The sequence below is a fragment of the Arachis ipaensis genome, chromosome B01 (assembly GCF_000816755.2).
Source record: "Arachis ipaensis cultivar K30076 chromosome B01, Araip1.1, whole genome shotgun sequence".
NCBI classification, from domain to species: Eukaryota; Viridiplantae; Streptophyta; class Magnoliopsida; order Fabales; family Fabaceae; genus Arachis; species Arachis ipaensis.
Window position 1 is genome coordinate 55,639,349 of NC_029785.2, and position 19,408 is coordinate 55,658,756.

At 38.2% G+C, this 19,408-nt stretch overlaps 1 protein-coding gene across 1 annotated transcript in view; it reads left to right on the forward strand.

Moving 5' to 3' along the window:
- The window catches only part of LOC110266003, a gene marked incomplete at its 5' end in the record, with an annotated part of 14,026 nt that extends 5,555 nt beyond the window's left edge, over positions 1–8,471 (forward strand). The window contains one exon of the mRNA XM_021109655.1: positions 8,057–8,471. Coding sequence (XP_020965314.1) covers positions 8,057–8,471 — 415 coding nt within the window. The remainder of the gene's footprint in view (positions 1–8,056) is intronic.

Sequence of the window (19,408 nt, forward strand, 5' to 3'; positions counted from 1 at the left end):
AAAAGCTGAGTAAGCTTAGAGTGGATGTTCAAACCTTCAGAAAGAAAGAAGGTGAATCCCTCTATGAAGCTTGGGAGAGATACAAGGAACTAACCAAAAAGTGTCCTTCTGACATGCTCTCAGAATGGACCATCCTGGATATATTCTATGATGGTCTGTCTGAATTAGCTAAGATGTCATTGGATACTTCTGCAGGTGGATCCATTCACCTAAAGAAAACACCTGCAGAAGCTCAAGAACTCATTGACATGGTTGCTAATAACCAGTTCATGTACACTTCCAAGAGGAATCCTGTGAGTAATGGGACGCCTCAGAAGAAGGGAGTTCTTGAAATTGATACTCTGAATGCCATATTGGCTCAGAATAAAATATTGACTCAGCAAGTCAATATGATTTCTCAGAGTCTGAATGGAATGCAAGCTGCATCCAACAGTACTCAAGAGGCATTTTCTGAAGAAGAAGCTTATGATCCTGAAAACCCTTCAATAGCAGAGGTAAATTATATGGGTGAACCTTATTGAAACACTTATAATTCCTCATGGAGAAATCACCTAAATCTCTCATGGAAAGATCAACAAAAGCCTCAACAAGGCTTTAATAATGATGGAAGAAACAGGTTTAGCAATAGCAAGCCTTTTCCATTATCCACTCAGCAACAGACAGAGAATTCTGAACAAAATACCTCTAATTTAGCAAACTTAGTCTCTGATCTATCTAAGGCCACTCTGAGTTTCATGAATGAAACAAGGTCCTCCATTAGAAATTTGGAGGCACAAGTGGGCCAGCTGAGTAAGAAGATCACTGAAACCCCTCTTAGTGCTCTCCCAAGCAATACAGAAGAAAATCCAAAAGGAGAGTGCAAGGCCATTGATATAACCATCATGGCCGAATCCAAGGAGGAAGGGGAGGACGTGAATCCCAAGGAGGAAGACCTCCTGGGACGTCCAGTGATCAATAAGGAGTTTCCCTCTGAGGAACCAAAGGAATCTGAGACTCATCTAGAGACCATAGAGATTCCATTGAACCTCCTTATGCCATTCATGAGCTCTGAAGAGTATTCTTCTTCTGAAGAGAATGAAGATCTTACTGAAGAGCAAGTTGCCAAGTTCCTTGGGGCAATCATGAAGCTGAATGCCAATTTATTTGGTAATGAAACTTGGGGAGATGAACCTCCCCTGTTCACCAATGAACTAAATGCATTGGATCAACTGAGATTGCCTCAGAAGAAACAGGATCCTGAAAAGTTCCTAATACCTTGTACCATAGGCACCATAACCTTTGAGAAGGCTCTATGTGACCGTGGGTCAGGAATAAACCTCATGCCACTCTCTGTAATGGAGAAATTGGAAATCTTTGAGGTGCAAGCTGCTAAAATCTCATTAGAGATGGTAGACAACTCAAGACAAGAGGCTTATGGACAAGTAGAGGACGTGTTAGTAAAGGTTGAAGGCCTTTACATCCCTGCTGATTTCATAATCCTGGATACTGGGAAGGATGAGGATGAATCCATCATTCTTGGAAGACCCTTCCTAGCCACAGCAAGAGTTGTGATTGATGTAGACAGAGGTGAACTAGTCCTTCAATTGAATGAGGACTCCCTTGTGTTTAAAACTCAAGGTCATCCTTCTGTAAACATGGAAAAGAGGCATAGTAAGCTTCTCTCAGTACAAAGTCAACTAAAGCCCCCACAGTCAAACTCTAAGTTTGGTGTTGGGAGGCCTCAGCCAAACTCTAAGTTTCGTGTTGGGAGTCTATAAAATTGACCTGATCACCTGTGTGGAGCCATGAGAGCCCACTGTCAAGCTATTGACATTAAAGAAGCGCTTGTTGGGAGGCAACCCAATTTTTATTTATCTAATTTTATTTTTATTTTTATTGTTATTTCATGTTTTATTAGGTTCATGATCATGTGGAGTCACAAAATAAATCAAAAAAATTAAAAATAGAATAAAAAACAGCAGAAGAAAAATCACACCCTGGAGGAAGGACTTACTGACGTTTAAACGCCAGTAAGGAGCATCTGGCTGGCATTCAACGCCAGAACAGAGCATGGATCTGGCGTTGAATGCCCAAAACAAGCAGCATCCTGGCGTTCAGACGCCAGGAATGCACACTGAGGAAAGCTGGCACTGAACGCCAGAAACAAGCATAGAACTGGCGTTCAACGCTAGAAACATGCTGCATCTGGGCGCTGAACGCCCAGAACAAGCATCAATTCGGCGTTTAAACGCCAGAATTGCATGCAAGGGTATTTTACATGCCTAATTGGTGCAGGGATGCAAATCCTTGACACCTCAGGATCTGTGGACCCCACAGGATCCCCACATACCTCCACTCACCTTACCTCCTCATAATCCTATATCACCCTTTCCTAAGAACCCTTCACCACTCACATCCATTACTCCCCTAAAACTATCATACAACCTACCTACACCCACACACTCAAATTCAAACCATCAACTCACCTCCATATCTTCTTCTTCTTCTACTATTCTTTCTTCTTTTGCTCGAGGGCGAGCAATATTCTAAGTTTGGTGTGGTAAAAGCATAGCTTTTTTTTGTTTTTCCATAACCATTGATGGCACCTAAGGCCAGAGAAACCTCTAGAAAGAGCAAAGGGAAGACAAAAGCTTCCACCTCCGAGTCATAGGAGATGGAGAGATTCATTTCAAGGGTCTATAGCTCAGTGGTAGAATATTTGACTGTAAATCAAGAGATCCCTGAGATACCTCAGGGGATACATTTTCCTCCACACAATTATTGGGAGCAACTAAGGGTGAAACATCAAGATCACTCCATCATCCTTCATGAAATTAGAGAAGATCAAAGAGCAATGAGGGAGGAGCAACAAAGACAAGGAAGAGACATAGAAGAGCTCAAGGACATCATTGGTTCCTCAAGGAGAAAACTCCACCATCACTAAGGTGGACTCGTTCCTTGTTCTTAAATTTTTTGTTTTTCGTTTTCTTATGTTAAATGTTTATCTATGTTTGTGTCTTTATTACATGATCATTAGTGTCTATGCCTTAAAGTAGTGAATATGAATCCATCACCTCTCTTAAATGAAAAATGTTTTAAAAACAAAAGAACAAGAAGTACATGATTTCAAATTCATCCTTGAAACTAGTTTAATTATATTGATATGGTGACAATACTTTTTGTTTTCTGAATGAATGCTTGAACAGTGCATATGTCTTTTGAAGTTGTTGTTTAAGAATGTTAAATATGTTGGCTCTTGAAAGAATGATGATAAGGAGAAATGTTATTTGATAATCTGAAAAATCATAAAAATTGATTCTTGAAGCAAGAAAAAGCAGTGAATACAGACAGCTTGTAGAAAAAAAATGGCAAAAAAAAATAGAAAAAGAAAAAGCAAGCAGAAAAAGCCAAAAGCTCTTAAAACCAAAAAGCAAGAGCAAAAAGCCAAGAACCCTTAAAACCAAAAGGCAGGGGTAAATAAAAAGGATCTCAAGGCTTTGAGAATCAGTGGATAGGAGGGCCTAAAGGAATAAAATCCTGGCCTAAGCGGCTAAACCAAGTTGTCCCTAATCATGTGCTTGTGGCGTGAAGGTGTCAAGTGAAAACTTGAGACTGAGCGGTTAAAGTCAAGGTCCAAAGCAAAAGAAGAGTGTGCTTAAGAACCCTGGACACCTCTAAGTGGGGACTTTAGCAAAGCTGAGTCACAATCTGAAAAGGTTCACCCAATAATGTGTCTGTGGCATTTATGTATCCGGTGGTAATACTGAAAAACAAAGTGCTTAGGGCCACGGCCAAGACTCATAAAGTAGCTGTGTTCAAGAATCAACATACTGAACTAGGAGAGTCAATAACATTATCTGAACTCTAAGTTCCTATAGATGCCAATCATTCTGAACCTCAATGGATAAAGTGAGATGCCAAAACTATTCAAGAGGCAAAAAGCTGCAAGTCCCGTTCATCTGATTGGAGCTATGTTTCATTGATATTTTAGAATTTATAGTATATTCTCTTCTTTTTAGCCTATTTGATTTTCAGTTGCTTGGGAACAAGCAACAATTTAAGTTTGGTGTTGTGATCAGCGGATAATTTATACGCTTTTTGGCATTATTTTTAGTATGTTTTTAGTAGGATCTAGTTACTTTTAGGGATGTTTTTATTAGTTTTTATGTTAAATTAACATTTCTGGACTTTACTATGCGTTTGTGTTTTTCTGTGATTTCAGGTATTTTCTGGCTGAAATTGAGGGACTTGAGCAAAAATCAGATTCAGAGGTTGAAGAAGGACTACTGATGCTGTTGGATTCTGACCTCCCTGCACTCAAAATGGATTTTCTGGAACTACAGAATTCAAAATGGCGCGCTTTTAAATGCATTGGAAAGTAGACATCCAGGGCTTTCCAGCAATATATAATAGTCCAAACTTTGGTCGAGTTTAGATGACGCAAAAGGGCGTTGAACGCCAGTTCTATGCTGCAGTCTGAAGTTAAACACCAGAAACACGTCACGAACCAGAGTTGAACGCCAAAAATACGTTACAACTTGGCGTTCAACTCCAAAAGAAGCCTCTGCTCGTGTAAACTTCAAGCTCAGCCCAATCACACCCCAAGTGGGCCCCAGAAGTGGATTTATGCATCAATTACTTACTTCTGTAAACCCTAGTAACTAGTTTAGTATAAATAGGACTTTTTACTATTGTATTAGACATCTTGGGACGCCTAGTTCTTAGATCATGGGGGCTGGCCATTCGGCCATGCCTGAACCTTTCACTTATGTATTTTTCAACGGTAGAGTTTCTGCACTCCATAGATTAAGGTGTGGAGCTCTGCTGTTCCTCATGATTTAATGCAAAGTACTACTGTTTTATATTCAATTCAACTTATTCCACTTCTAAGATATCCATTCGCACCCAAGAACATGATGAATGTGATGATTATGTGATGCTCATCATCATTCTCACTTATGAACACGTGCCTGACAAACACTTCCGTTCTACATGCAAACAAGCTAGAATGCATATCTCTTAGATATCTAATACAGGGGACCGAGTCCGAGTTATTAGTATCTTCGTGGTATAAGTTAGAACCCATGGATGGCCATTCCTGAGATCCAGAGAGTCTAAACCTTGTTTGTGGTATTCCGAGTAGGATCTGGGAAGGGATGGCTGTGACGAACTTCAAACTCGCGAGTGCTGGGTGTAGTGACAGACGCAAAAGGAGGGTAAATCCTATTCCAGTATGATCGAGAACCTCCAGATGATTAGCCGTGCCGTGAGAGAGTATTTGGACCTTTTTCACAGAGAGGATGGGATGTAGCCATTGACAACGGTGATGCCCTTACAGAAAGCTTTCCATGGAAAGGAGTAGGAATGATTGGATGAAGACAGCAGGAAAGCAGAGGTTCAGAGGAACGAAAGCATCTCCATACGCTTATCTGAAATTCTCACCAATGATTTACATAAGTATTTCTATCTTTATTTTCTGTTTATTTATTATTATTATTATTCGAAAACTCCATAACCATTTAATATCTGCCTGACTGAGATTTACAAGATGACCATAGCTTGCTTCATACCAACAATCTCTGTGGGATCGACCGTTACTCACGTAAGGTTTATTACTTGGACAACCCAGTGCACTTGCTGGTTAGTTGTGCGAAGTTGTGAAGTTATGTTTGGACCATGGTATTGTGCACCAGTCTTTGGCGCCATTGTCAGGGAGAGAACGAACAACAAATTTTACAACCAGGAGTAACAATTTCGCATACCAGAGCTCTCGCCAATTTTTACTTCCCATAAATTAGAATTAGTTTTGAGGGAGGCTCTTTCCTCTCTCTTTAGGATTAGGATTTAGACTTAGGATTTTTATTCGCTTTCAGGATTATCTCTTTTGATCAGGTTCAATATTCCTTTTATTTACTTTTGCAAGTTACTTTATGAATCCTTTCATGTTACAGATTACTCTTTTATTAATGTTATTTGAGGTATTTCAGTTTAATATTGATTTCTTTTATTTATGCTATTGCTGTTTTTACTCTGAAGACATTTTTATTCCAGTAGATTTACTTCTCCTTTTGGTTTTAGTTAAGAAATCAGTAACTCAGGAGTTGTCAAACTCAAACATGATTGATAATTGTTATCTTGTTAATTGAATTGAACTTCAATAATCCCAATCTTTTCTTAGGAAATAAATAGGATCCGAAGATCAAACCAATTAATCCCTTGACCCTCCTTTATCTTGGTAAAGGTTAACAAAGTGGAATTAAGATTCAATTCTCATCATCATTGATAAGGATAGCCAGGATAGGACCTCTAATTTCTCATACTTTGCCAAAAGTTTATTTATAGTCATTTATTTATTTCACTTGCTATTTAAATTACCTGTTCTTCATTTACTTTAATTGCTAATTAAACTATTCGTTCTTCATTCTTGAAACCCCCATTTACAATCTCCATAGCCAATAATAAGAACATACTTCCTTGCAGTTCCTTGAGAAGACGACCCGAGGTTTAAATACTCGGTTATCAATTTTAAAAGGGGTTTGTTACTTGTGACAACCAAAACGTTTGTATGAAAGGACTTTTGAAGGTTTAGAAACTATACTTGCAACGACGATTTATCTGCAAATTTCTAGACCACGCAAAAGTTCCTCTCGTCAAAATGGCGCCGTTGCCGGGGAACTGCTAACGTGTGCCTTATTATTGGTTATTGTAAATATTTTTCTTTTACTTGTTTATTTATTTTTGTTTTTCCTTTTTAATTTTATTTGCTACTATGAACTCTCACCCCTCTCAATTTGAGTTTGGTTCTAACTTTGTTGAAGGAAATAGAAGTTACAGCGGGAATATGCATTAAGGTCAGACCAATCAAGGATGGATGGAGCCAAGAGGATCTAATCAACCCTTTAGGCAACAACACCCTCCAAGATATCACGGACAACGACCATTCTACAATGCATACCCAGCTGAAAGATATGATGGATAACCTTGTGACTACCAACAAGCCCCACCCCGTGCCTATAGACCAACCTCTCAACATAACCTCGAACCACCACACTCACAAGCTTATCTTCATCATTCGCCACCATATGATCCTTTCCTACCCCAGTTCCAATCCAATCACCCCCAAGCACCACCACTTCCCTATGTTTTATGTCCAAATCCATCACCCCAAGAATCAGAGGTTCTAAACCTTCAAAAGTCCTTTCATACAAACGTTTTGGTTGTCACAAGGAAGTGGAGGAATTCACAGAAGAGCACAAGGGAGTAGAACTTACAGAACCACCAGAAACACCTACCCCAAGGCCATTACCACCTAATACAAGCTTCAAGTGGGTACAATCCTTAACCTTTAACTTTACTTATTCACTTGAATATGGTTTACTTGAAACAGATGGCCAGCTTAGAGCTCTCTGCGGCTTTAAGAGTAAGAGGAAAATGCCTCGCACTCAGAGCTGGTGCACAAGGTTCAATAATGCTCCACGCTTCAACTCGAAGTGCACGGATTGGTATCATGCTCAATTGAATGGATCTCGGAAAATATTTGGTCACTATGGTGAGAATCTACTATCTAACCCGCCCGACGCGACTGCATCACTCATGCGATCGCGTCATATTGCGAAAAACACTACCCACGCGATCGCGTCACCCACGCGGCCACGTGATATGGAAATCGGCGTAAGGATCCAACGTCCAGAAAGTTGGGCTGGAATCGTGCGGCCATTGTGCGTCTAGCACAAAATGGCCCACGCGATCGCATTCCCTATGCGATCGCGTCACATGCACACAACCAATCCCACGCGACCGCGTGAGCGACGCGATCCCGTCGCACGGATTGCACAAATCCCAAAAGGAGACAGAGAGTTGCGCTGAAACGACGCTGGAATCGTGCGTTTAGCACAATTTCCAATGACGCGTTCGCATGCCCCATGCGATTGCGTCATCCCCTCTCTTACCCGTCCATGCGATCGCGCGACCCACGCGATCACGTCAACCCCATTTTCACCACAACCACGCGATCGCGTGCCCCATGCGATCGCGTGGATTCAAAATTATAACCCCCCATTCACGTGAACCCTACCAGTCGCGCAGCCCCCCCAAACCCTCTCCTCCCTCTCTTCCTCTCCCACCACCAACCACCGCCAGCCACCGTCCGACCGCCGACCACCCAGACCCCGCCGACCACCCAAACCCCCCCTCTTTTTCCCTCCTCTTCCTTCTTCCTCCACCCACAACCACCCCTGCCTCCCTCCTCCGCGAGCACCACCCACCGCGCCGCCATCAACCGCTGCGCCCCCACACCACCCACAACCACCCTTACCCCCAAAACCCCCCTCTCCCCCTACCTACCTCCGAACAGCACCACCGCCGCCGCGCCACCACCAGCCACTGCGCCGGACGCCACTGCCCCATCATCCCCAGCCACCTCTCTACCCCAACCTCCTTCATTCGTCTCCCAGGTTCCGCAAAACGTCACCTTTTTATCCATTCGTAGTTAGTTCTTAATTTTTTTCTATTTATGCTCATATTTAGGCTAGTTAGATATGCATGTTGTAGTGGATTTTAGGTTGTTAGGTAGCCTAGGCTGTGGTTAGTGGATTTAGGTCTGTTTATTTGCGCTGTTCATGTTTATTGCTTTATGTTTTCGCAATCCTGCTGCTGCTGTAATGTTAGTTCATATGTTGTACTCTCCTGTATATTGCTGCTCTTTACATTGATTTTTCATGATTATATTCCTTATATGTAACTGCAAGCTTTAATTTTAATTCATATGAACTATTTGATTGCTGTTTATTTTCCGGGACAATCCAATTTTAGCCGAAATGCTGCCCAAATTTCTGTAAAATGTTTTCATTCATGTTTTGGTTTTGGTATTTTGAACTTCGTTTTCCTCTGCTTTATCCAAACCATTTCATGAATGCTAGGGCATGCTTTCTATCCTTTTTGATTTTCTGGTTCATAAACTGCATTTGTGATGTTTTGATTCCAATTTTTCTTTCTCTATATCTATTTGAATCAGCATCAACCTGTTTTCCTTATGTGGTTATGAGTTACCTATAGTTTCTAACTGTGAATACTTGTTACTTGGAATATTTTCATTATGCCACTTACTTTAACCCACTTTCTACTAACTCACTAATGTTAACTTCCTAAACTCTTTTTTTCACTCCTAACCAAACTAACCTTTTAAAATTTTCTCCTGGTTTTTCACTTTCTTTTAACCTTCTAACCATGGCATAATGTTAATTTTTCCATTTAACATGAATTCAATTACATTTTGGATTGTAAATTCTTCTTTTCGAACTTTTAACTCCTACACAATCCTTAATGCGCATTTACTTAACTCATTTTCCTTATCCTATTGCTCATTTGCCACTTTGTGTTTTCTTTGATTATTTGCCTATTTGCTTTCCTATTTTTATATATCCTGGTTTTTCATTTTTCAGGATGTCTGCCAGTCAGAGGAAAGGAAAAGGCAAGGCTACTACTAGCAAACATAAAAGGGGAGAATCATCCATGTCCATCATTGATCTCATGCATGATTCTTCCTGGCAGGAGAAAAATTTTACCCAGCAGGAGAAGGCCGACCAGCTGCTCCCTGCTAATGATCCAGTAAAATTTGTAAACCGATACTGTGAGCTGAAGTATCCGGTGTTTGCAACCTCCAGGAACCTATACCTGGAGAGGACTCTCAAGATCCCAGGAGAACTTCAGCAGTACACCACTGATCAAATCAAGCAAAGAGGCTGGTTCTTTCTAGCGAGAAATCTGACAGAGTTCAATGCATCTTGGGTAAGAGAATTTTACTGCAATTACTACATCACTACCCTAGATGCAGTGAACCTCAGAGGAAAGCAAATTCTGGTCACTGAAGAGGCCATAGAGGACATTCTGAAGCTTCTGCCTAAATTTGATCAGCCAGACAGTTATCAGAAAGCTGAGGAGGATATGCGCTATATGTGATTTAACTGGGATGCAGTCAAGGCGAGGATTGCCCTTTACCCGATAGTTCCTTGGATCATGGGTCAGAACACTACCTTGCCCAAGGGAATCAAGCGGGCATACTTGAATGACGAGGCTTGGCTTTGGCATCAGATACTTAGCAACTTCATTATGCCGAGTACTCACGAGAATGAGATACCAGCCACTATGATCACCCTCCTATGGTGTGTGATGGAGGGTAAGGACCTGTACTTGCCACGCTTTATCCGGCACTATATGGCCAGGGTCCACGTCTGAGGCACTTTCCGCTTTCCCTATTTGGTTACCCAGCTGGGCCGTCGAGCTGACGTGCCTTGGGAGGATGCTGATGAGAGGCCACCTGCTGCAGAATGCAAAAAGATTATCCCGCACAGTAGGAACTTTCTGGCCTTGGGTTACAAACCTCTAGCCCTCCCTGGTGACACTGCCACACCATTTGCCGGCCCTTCTTCCTCTACAGCTATACCTTCCACCACCACTGCACCTCCACCTGCCCTCGAGCCCATCTATCATCTAGTGCACCGCCTGTTTCGACGGCTTGACCAGATGGAGCGTCGCAACAAGCGACGCTATGAGCACCTGAAGCTGATGATACGCTCTAGCGACATCTCCTCCGAGCCTGACACACCATCCGAGGCATCTGAGGAGGAGGCGGATGATCCCGAGGCTGAAACCCATCCCCAGGGAGAGATAGAGCAGGCAGGCACAGAGCAGGCTGCACCACAGGCAGAGGTTCCACATCAGATTCAGGCTGTAGATCTTGAGATCCCTATCCAGCCAGTACCTCCTCTACAGCAGCCAAATCCTCAGCCCACCACAACAGAGATTTCAGCTACCATTCCTTCCAGTGATGACACCCCTTCACGCCCTGCTTGATTGAGCATCAGGGACGATGCTTCATTTTAAGTGTGGGGAGGTCGCCATCTCTGGGGTATTATCTTGGTGAACCACTACAGACTCTTTTTCTTTTATTTTGGATATTTTTCTGTATTTTTCTCTCTGTTTTTATTTTTATTTTCTGAGTATTTATACATTGCTACTTTTATGTATTTTTACTCTATTCCTGCATTTTGCATTTTTTAGTTCATATTTTAGTTATTTAGTTTAGTTTGCAATTCTAACTTATTAGTGGATTAATTAGTATAGTTTACCCTTTTTAGCATAAGAGAGCTTAGTTTAAATTGGAAAATATAAAAAGGAAGTAAGCTAGGAACTTGAACATAACAGAATCAAATCCATAAACCTTGTATATGTAGCATTACATCATGTAGTTAAACTAACAACATTTCATCAAGGAAAAACATTAAAACCTTAAAGGCCACCCTAAATAAATTTTTTTATGAGAATAATGGGAATTTTTAACTAAACCTGCATAACATATATGAATGATATATGATGTTTGAGTTAGAGAACACACAGCCTATGAGTCTTGAGCTTAATTGTATGGTTGCATTCAAACCATAATTTCATCCCTGTGTGTTTCGCTTCTTTTTATTCTGATGTTCTTTACTTTGTTTTAATCTATATGTCCAGTTGTAGAATATAGATACATACCAAGAAAGTGATTGAGGCCATTATTTGATTTTAACCCACTTGTCCCGAAAATAGCCTACCTTTTACATCACCTTTGTTAGCCCCCTTGAGCCTTTAAATCCCTTTTTTTTTAATAACCACATTACTAGCCTTAAGTAGAAAAACAAAATAAAAATCCCAAGTTGAATCCTTGGTTAGCTTAAGATAGAAATTGTTTATTGTTTAAGTGTGGAGAAACCTATTGGGAACATAGAAAGAAAGGGTAGGAAGTTGAAAGAAATAAAATTAATCAAAATGAAATTTTTGGGAAACATGCTCATGTGAGATTAAAATAATTAATTTACCATGTGCATTAAAAAAAATAAAATAAAAAAATAAAAATAATAATAAAATAATTTATTATAATATTTTAATTTTCAGCATTTGAATAAAGGGGATACAAAAGAATTCCCCAAAATGCAAAATAAAAACAATGCACATGGGATAAAAATAAAGATCAAGACATGAGCATGTAACATCAAAAGTGAAAAAAATGGGAAAAGAAGTGAAGAAGCTCTAATTTAGAAAGTATGTATGTTAGGTGAAATCTTAGACTATTCAAGGATTCACTTAATTAGCTCACTTAGCCTTATACATATACCCTTACCTTTACCTTGGCCCCATTACAACCTTACTTAAGACATCATGATTTTTGGTATGACTATATTCTATAATTGTTGATTGGTTAGATGAAGAACAAAGTTATAGAAAGTAAGAATAAAAAGAAGAATAGAGTGATTAACCCAATAAACACTGAGTGACTAGAGAGTAAACACAAAATCCAGTGAGGGTTCAATAACTCATCAATATATATCTATGCTTAATTTACTAATTGTTTTACAAGTTTGTAAAATATTTTTCTTTCCCATCTCATTTGCAAAGGTGCTTTATTATTTAAGGGTTGGCTATGTATATATATGATTCCTTGAGAATGTGAATTAATTTAACTACATGTAAGCTTTATATATGAGTGAATAAATTAGAATTGCATGACTCATTTAGGTAGTTGCATTTAGAATAGGTTGCATTGCATAACATTCCACCACTTTAATCTTACCTTACTCTTTACCTTGGATTTAGCATGAGGACATGCTATTGTTTAAGTGTGGGGAGGTTGATAAACCCATATTTTATGATATATTTTGTGCTTAATTTGAGTGATTTATTCAATCCTTCACCCACTTATTCATATTAATTGTATGGTTTTACTTCTCCTTCCTTATTGTGTGATGTATGTGAAAAATATGTTTCTTATGCTTTAAAATTAATTATTTTAATTACCTTTATTTCCATTTGATGCTGTGATTAGTGTGTTGAGTAGTTTCAGATCTTCTAAGGCAGGAATGACTCAAAGGATGGAAAGGAAACATACAAAAATGGAAGGAAAGCACAAAACGAAGTCCTTGAAGAAACTGGCTCCATGCGATCGCATGGACGACGCGATCGCATGCCAAGCGCGAAGAAGCGACGATGCGGCCGCATGACTGACGCGACCGCGCGCCTTAAGCATAACACATATGACGCGAACGCATGACTGACGTGACCGCGTGACAAGAATAGCTCCGAATGACGCGACTGCGTGACCCATGCGGATGCGTGACAGAGGCCACGCACCAAAAATTGCAGAAAACGCTCATAGCGAATTCTGAAGCCCTTTTTGGCCCAAATCCAAGTCCAGAAGGCATAGACCAGAGGTTATGAAGTATGGGAATGCATCCATCCAAAGGGAGCTCTCGCCAATTTTTACTTCCCATGAATTAGAATTAGTTTTGAGGGAGGCTCTCTCCTCTCTCTTTAGGATTAGGATTTAGACTTAGGATTTTTATTCGCTTTCAGGATTATCTCTTTTGATCAGGTTCAATATTCCTTTTATTTACTTTTGCAAGTTACTTTATGAATCCTTTCATGTTATGGATTACTCTTTTATTAATGTTATTTGAGGTATTTCAGTTTAATATTGATTTCTTTTATTTATGCTATTACTGTTTTTACTCTGAAGACATTTTTATTCCAGTAGATTTACTTCTCCTTTTGGTTTTGGTTAAGAAATCAGTAACTCAGGAGTTGTCAAACTCAAACATGATTGATAATTGTTATCTTGTTAATTGAATTGAACTTCAATAATCCCAATCTTTTCTTACGAAATAAATAGGATCCGAAGATCAAACCAATTAATCCCTTGACCCTCCTTTATATTAGTAAAGGTTAACAAAGTGGAATTAAGATTCAATTCTCATCATCATTGATAAGGATAGCCAGGCTAGGACCTCTAATTTCTCATACTTTGCCAAAAGTTTATTTATAGTCATTTATTTATTTCACTTGCTATTTAAATTACTTGTTCTTCATTTACTTTAATTGCTAATTAAACTATTCGTTCTTCATTCTTGAAACCCCCATTTACAATCTCCATAGCCAATAATAAGAACATACTTCCTTGCAGTTCCTTGAGAAGACGACCCGAGGTTTAAATACTCGGTTATCAATTTTAAAAGGGGTTTGTTACTTGTGACAACCAAAACGTTTGTATGAAAGGACTTTTGAAGGTTTAGAAACTATACTTGCAATGACGATTTATCTGCAAATTTCTAGACCACGCAAAAGTTCCTCTCGTCATGTACGCACATGTATCCGTGCGTCCGTACAAGACCCAACACGTGTTTTCATTAATGAAACACGTGACTCGCATTTTCTGAGGCATTTTGGCCAATTTTGGAAGGCTGGAAGGCTGAAATAGAAGGCTATATAAAGGGGATATCAACACATTTGAAGACATGAGGACTTAGCATTTAATTTTCATAGTTTTAGGAGTAGGAGTAAGAGTAGTGTAGCATTGTTCTCTTAGGATTTTCATTTTCCATTCTCATGTAAGATCTTATAGCAAGCTTAATTGTGGATTTTGATCATCTTTAATCGTAAGTACTCTTTAATTCCTCTTTAATTACATTGTCTTTATTTTCATTTCCTTTGGTTCAAGCACTTTGTTTATAAGTACAATTTTGAGTTCTTGAAGTTTTGATTGATGAAATTAATGTTTCATGCTTTCTTTATGTTTGATTGCTTGTTTATGATTGGTTTTGTTGATAGTTGGTTATAGTTTGTTATTTTTTCTTGCAATTTTCCATGTTTTACTTTCATGCACACAAAGTATTTGTGAAAATTCCAACTTTAGAATTTGAGTAGATTTTTCCTCCTTGGCTTGTGGTTTGAGTTCTTAGGATACTAGAGTCATAATGTCTAACATTTAGTATTAATTCATGGGTAGTTAGTTGATTCTTGTTTCCATTGACACTAGCTTTTTATCAACTAGTTTGGTAAGTTAGCTAGGAATTATGGATTAAGGTCAATTATGCTTGCTTGACTTACTCCTTGATGGTTGGGGTTGATGACTCATCATAATTATCATAGTTGTGGTTATGGCAATGATAGAATTCTTAGACTCTCATTCCCAAGTCAAGGCTCTTTCATAGCATTTATAGCATTTTCACTAGTTTTGATCTTGTTTTCCTTTTACTTGCCTTAATTAAAATTTTGCTCATTGCTTAGTTCTTTTATTGCTTAGTTCGTTTAATCTTTAGTTCTTTGATTTGCAAACCCCCTTTCGCCCTTACAACCGAAAGAGAAAAACTTTCAATTGCATCTTAGGGAGAACGACCCGAGGTTGAAGTACTCTTGATCTCAGTTATTATAATCTGAATTTAAAACATTTGATTTAGGAATTAATTGTTAGTTTGGACTATACTACTAACGAATTGATTCTTGTTTTGATTAATTCCGAACTATACGAAAAATTCTCACTTATCAGAAGCTCACGGTTCAACAGCAGCAGCGGTGACTTCTAAGTCACTTGAATTCCAAGCTTAATTTCACCAAAGAAACATGATCAAATCAATGTATAAACACTCAGTTTCAATCACCGAACAACCAATCATCAATCAAACTTCAAGAACACAATTAATTTTTAATTAATTTACCAAACCTACCACCGTACGGGAATCACAACAACCGAAGCTCCAGGAAAGGTTTCTGACCGAACAATTGAAGAAGAAAATGTTGAAAATCAGCTACTCCACCTACTTCTCACTTTGGTCGAACCATGCAAACTTGGAAAAAAGCTTCATCGTTGATTTCTCCCAAACAAAAGTGACATCAACATAAAGAGGAAGAAGATACAAACACTTTAATCAAATTAGATATCTTTTATTGGGGTTACGAAGTTCAAGGAATCAAAGTTGGAAGTTCATGGAGGGAGTCACAGTTTCTCTCTTATCTCTCGGCCCTTTCTCTCTTTTTTCATAAATAATGGATCATACATGGCTGAATGATGATTATTAATGGGACAATGATGATTAGGTGTCTTAAGGGAGTTGGGTGTTGATGCGGAGTTTTGCAACACCACAACTCGGCAAGTGCACCAAATTGTATCAATTAATATCACGATGAGTGAGTTATCATTCCCATGAGTATTAAAGGATTAAGCAAAATGATCAATTCATTATTCTAATTAGATAAATCAATTAAACAGAGGAATAAGAAGAAATAAACGTGATAGAGAGCAATCAGAATACCAAACAGTGAATCTAAAGACAATAATAGTGAGAATGTTAAGGTTTCAGAGATATTCACTCTTTAGGAAAGTAATCCTTGTGTTCATTTATTTGAGGTATGCAAAAATTAATCACAAAATTTCATAAATAATCAAATTTGAATTTCTTGGCAAGTTAATTTCTCTTTAACCTAATTAATTGCTAATTCCTTATTATTTAAGAAAAGAGGTGAAGTACAATTCTGATTTAATTTCAAATAAGATTCAAGAATAGTCCTCAGGTTGAATTATATATCACTTATCCAAGCTAGTCCTAAATAATTGAAACTTATAAAGTGTCACACACTCTTTGAAACTATTCCTAGTTAAATAAAAAAGTAGTGAGAAATTATTTTCAAGCTAATTCCAAATTACTTTCTCCAAAACAATATTTAGAATTCAAAATAGAGTTAGAATGCTTTCCAATAAATCTCAAATAAAGTAAAATACTTAAATTAATAATTCATAAAAAGATGAACAATGCTTTGAACCTTAACAGAGAAGATTAGTTGCTCATGAGGCAAAGAAAAACGTAGAATTATGAATTCAAAATGGCTGAAGGGAGGAAAGGACGTGTGTGCCTCCTTTGCCTTTTATACTAACCCTAAAAACTAATTCATAATTCAAACTAATTCAAAAGCAAAACTAAATCAAATCAAATATCATTAATTAAGTCTTCTCGGAGAATTTTTCCTTCCAGATAATCTCCCTTTATCATATCCACAATTGGCAATTAATGCTTGATTTCAAGGGCTTATGATAAGTCTTGAGTTACCCACTTAAGTGCTTGAAGAATTGAGGAATCGGTGAGTGAATTGAAGGCCCTAAGAGAGCCCCATTTTGATGCGTTATACGCATGCACCATGCGGTATTGATTGCATGAATCGTGTTCGTTAGGAATTTCTCTTATAGAAAGAAGAATTTCGTTGTAAGCATAGCTCCAAACCAACAAACAACTCTCACATCAAATTAAATTTTGGTTTTGTCACAAGTACAAACCCCAATAAGAATTAACCAAAGTATTTGAACTTCGGGTCATCTCACAAGGAATTGCAATGAAGTGTATAATTATTGGCTATGAAGATGTGGGGGTTTGGTTTGTAGTTTTGGCAAGAAAATAAATGGCAAGAAAAGTAAATGAACAATTAACTAACAAAAGAAAGAAAAGAACTCTTGGCTTGACATAGGTAATTGAGATCACCATCCTTGTCTACAAACCATATATTGACAATTATGAGAGGCCAACCTATTAAGTCTACTTCCAAAAGCCTTAAGTAACTAATATCTACTCCTAGGCTTGAAGTACGTCAAATAGGCTTGATCACATCAACCCATAAGTCCCAACCTATCTACTAATTAGATTAGTAGTGGGTTATTATCAATGGATATCAAATTGATCACCAAGGGTTCTCAAATCACTAAATCATTAAGACCCAATGACTCAAGGTCACTCAATTCCCATAGCCTAGGCCAAGAGTAAAGAGAACTACTCAAAAACTAATGGAGACATTTTATCAAACACCTAGAGTGCAAGAAAAGTAAACATCACCAAATGCAAGAATTAAAGAGACCCATAACTAACATAAGCAAGAAATCAATAATAACAATCAAGATCAACATAAAAGAAACATAGAAACATGAATTTGCATTAAAAGAAAATTAGATCCAACAATGTTCATCAACATTAAAGAGAGCAAAATAAGAAATTAACAAGTGAAACTAGAAGATCAAAGACAATAGAACACTAAAACATAAAGAGAATTGAAATCAAAACAAGAATTAAAAGAGAAATTTGAGAGTGATTAACCTAACTTTACCCTAATTTCTATCCAAAATCTAGAGAGAGGAGAGAGCCTAGAGAGAGGAGAGAGCCTCTCTCTATAGAATTCTACCCTAAAACATCATGAAAACTAAACTATGACTACTTGGTTCATTACCCCTTCAATACTTGGGTTCAATAGCATCAAAAATGAGTTGGATTGGGCCCAAAATGAGCTAGAAATTGCCCCTAACGAGTTGCCCAAAGTGGACCCACGCTACTCCATCGGCACGCACGTGTACAGTGCACGTGCGCGTCCCTAGACGCCAGCCAACTATGGCAAATTTTATATCATTTTGAAGCCCCGGATTTTAGCTTTCCAACGCAACTAGAACCGCCTCATTTGGTCTTTTGTAGCTCAAGTTATGATCGATTGAGTGCGAAGAGGTCAGGCTTGACAGCTTTACGGTTCCTTCATTTCTTCGTGAGTTCTCCCACTTTGCATGCTTTTCTCCTCACTTCTTCCATCCGATACTTGCCTTATGAACCTGAAATCACTCAACAAACATATCAAGGCATCGAATGGAATTAAAGTGAGTTAAATTTAGCTATTTTTAAGGCCTAAAAAGCATGTTTTCACACTTAAACACAAATCAAGGGAGAATTGCAAAATCATGCTATTTCATTGAATAAATGTGAGAAAAGTTGATAAAATCCCCCAAATTAAGCACAAGATAAACCACAAAATCAGGGTTTATCGAATCTCCCCACACTTAAACCAAGCATGTCCTCATGCTAAGAATAAAGAAGGACAAGAAAAAGGGTATGAATATTTATTCAATGCAAAGAAACTATATAAACCTATCTATATGTATGCAACTAAATGCAAAATTCTTCTACCTACTTGGTTAAAATTAAATCAATCTCCAAGAATATATATCAAGTAGCGCTGAGTATTATGATAACTCATGAATCCTACCAATTCAAATATCAACATGAAGTTCAAATAGACTTGCAAGAAGAAAGCTCATGAAAGCTGGGAACAAGGAATTGAGCATCGAACCCTCACCGGACGTGTATCCGCTCTAGTCGCTCTAGTGTATAGGGTTGATCACTCAATTTTCTTCTAATCATACTTTCCATGATTTGTTTTTCTTCTAACAATCAACAGTTATTCAATGCATGCACACATTTATCATGACGACTTATTCATAGGTTGTAATGGGGCTAGGGTAAAGGTAAGGATGCATATGGTCAAGTGAGCTTGAAATTTGAATCTTTGATTAGCCTAAGCTCTCACCAAACACATATAACAACCTATACAATTCTAATACACTGCCTAGCTACCCATGATTCCCACTTTTTCACATACTCATGCATTCTCTTTAATTCACATTCCATATGCATTGATTTTTATTGAACTTTACTTTGGGACATTTTTGTCACTTTTTTTTCTTTTTTTCTTTTTCTTTTGTCCCCAAATTTTATATCATTTTGAAGCCTCAGATTTTATCTTTCCAACGCAATTAGAACCACCT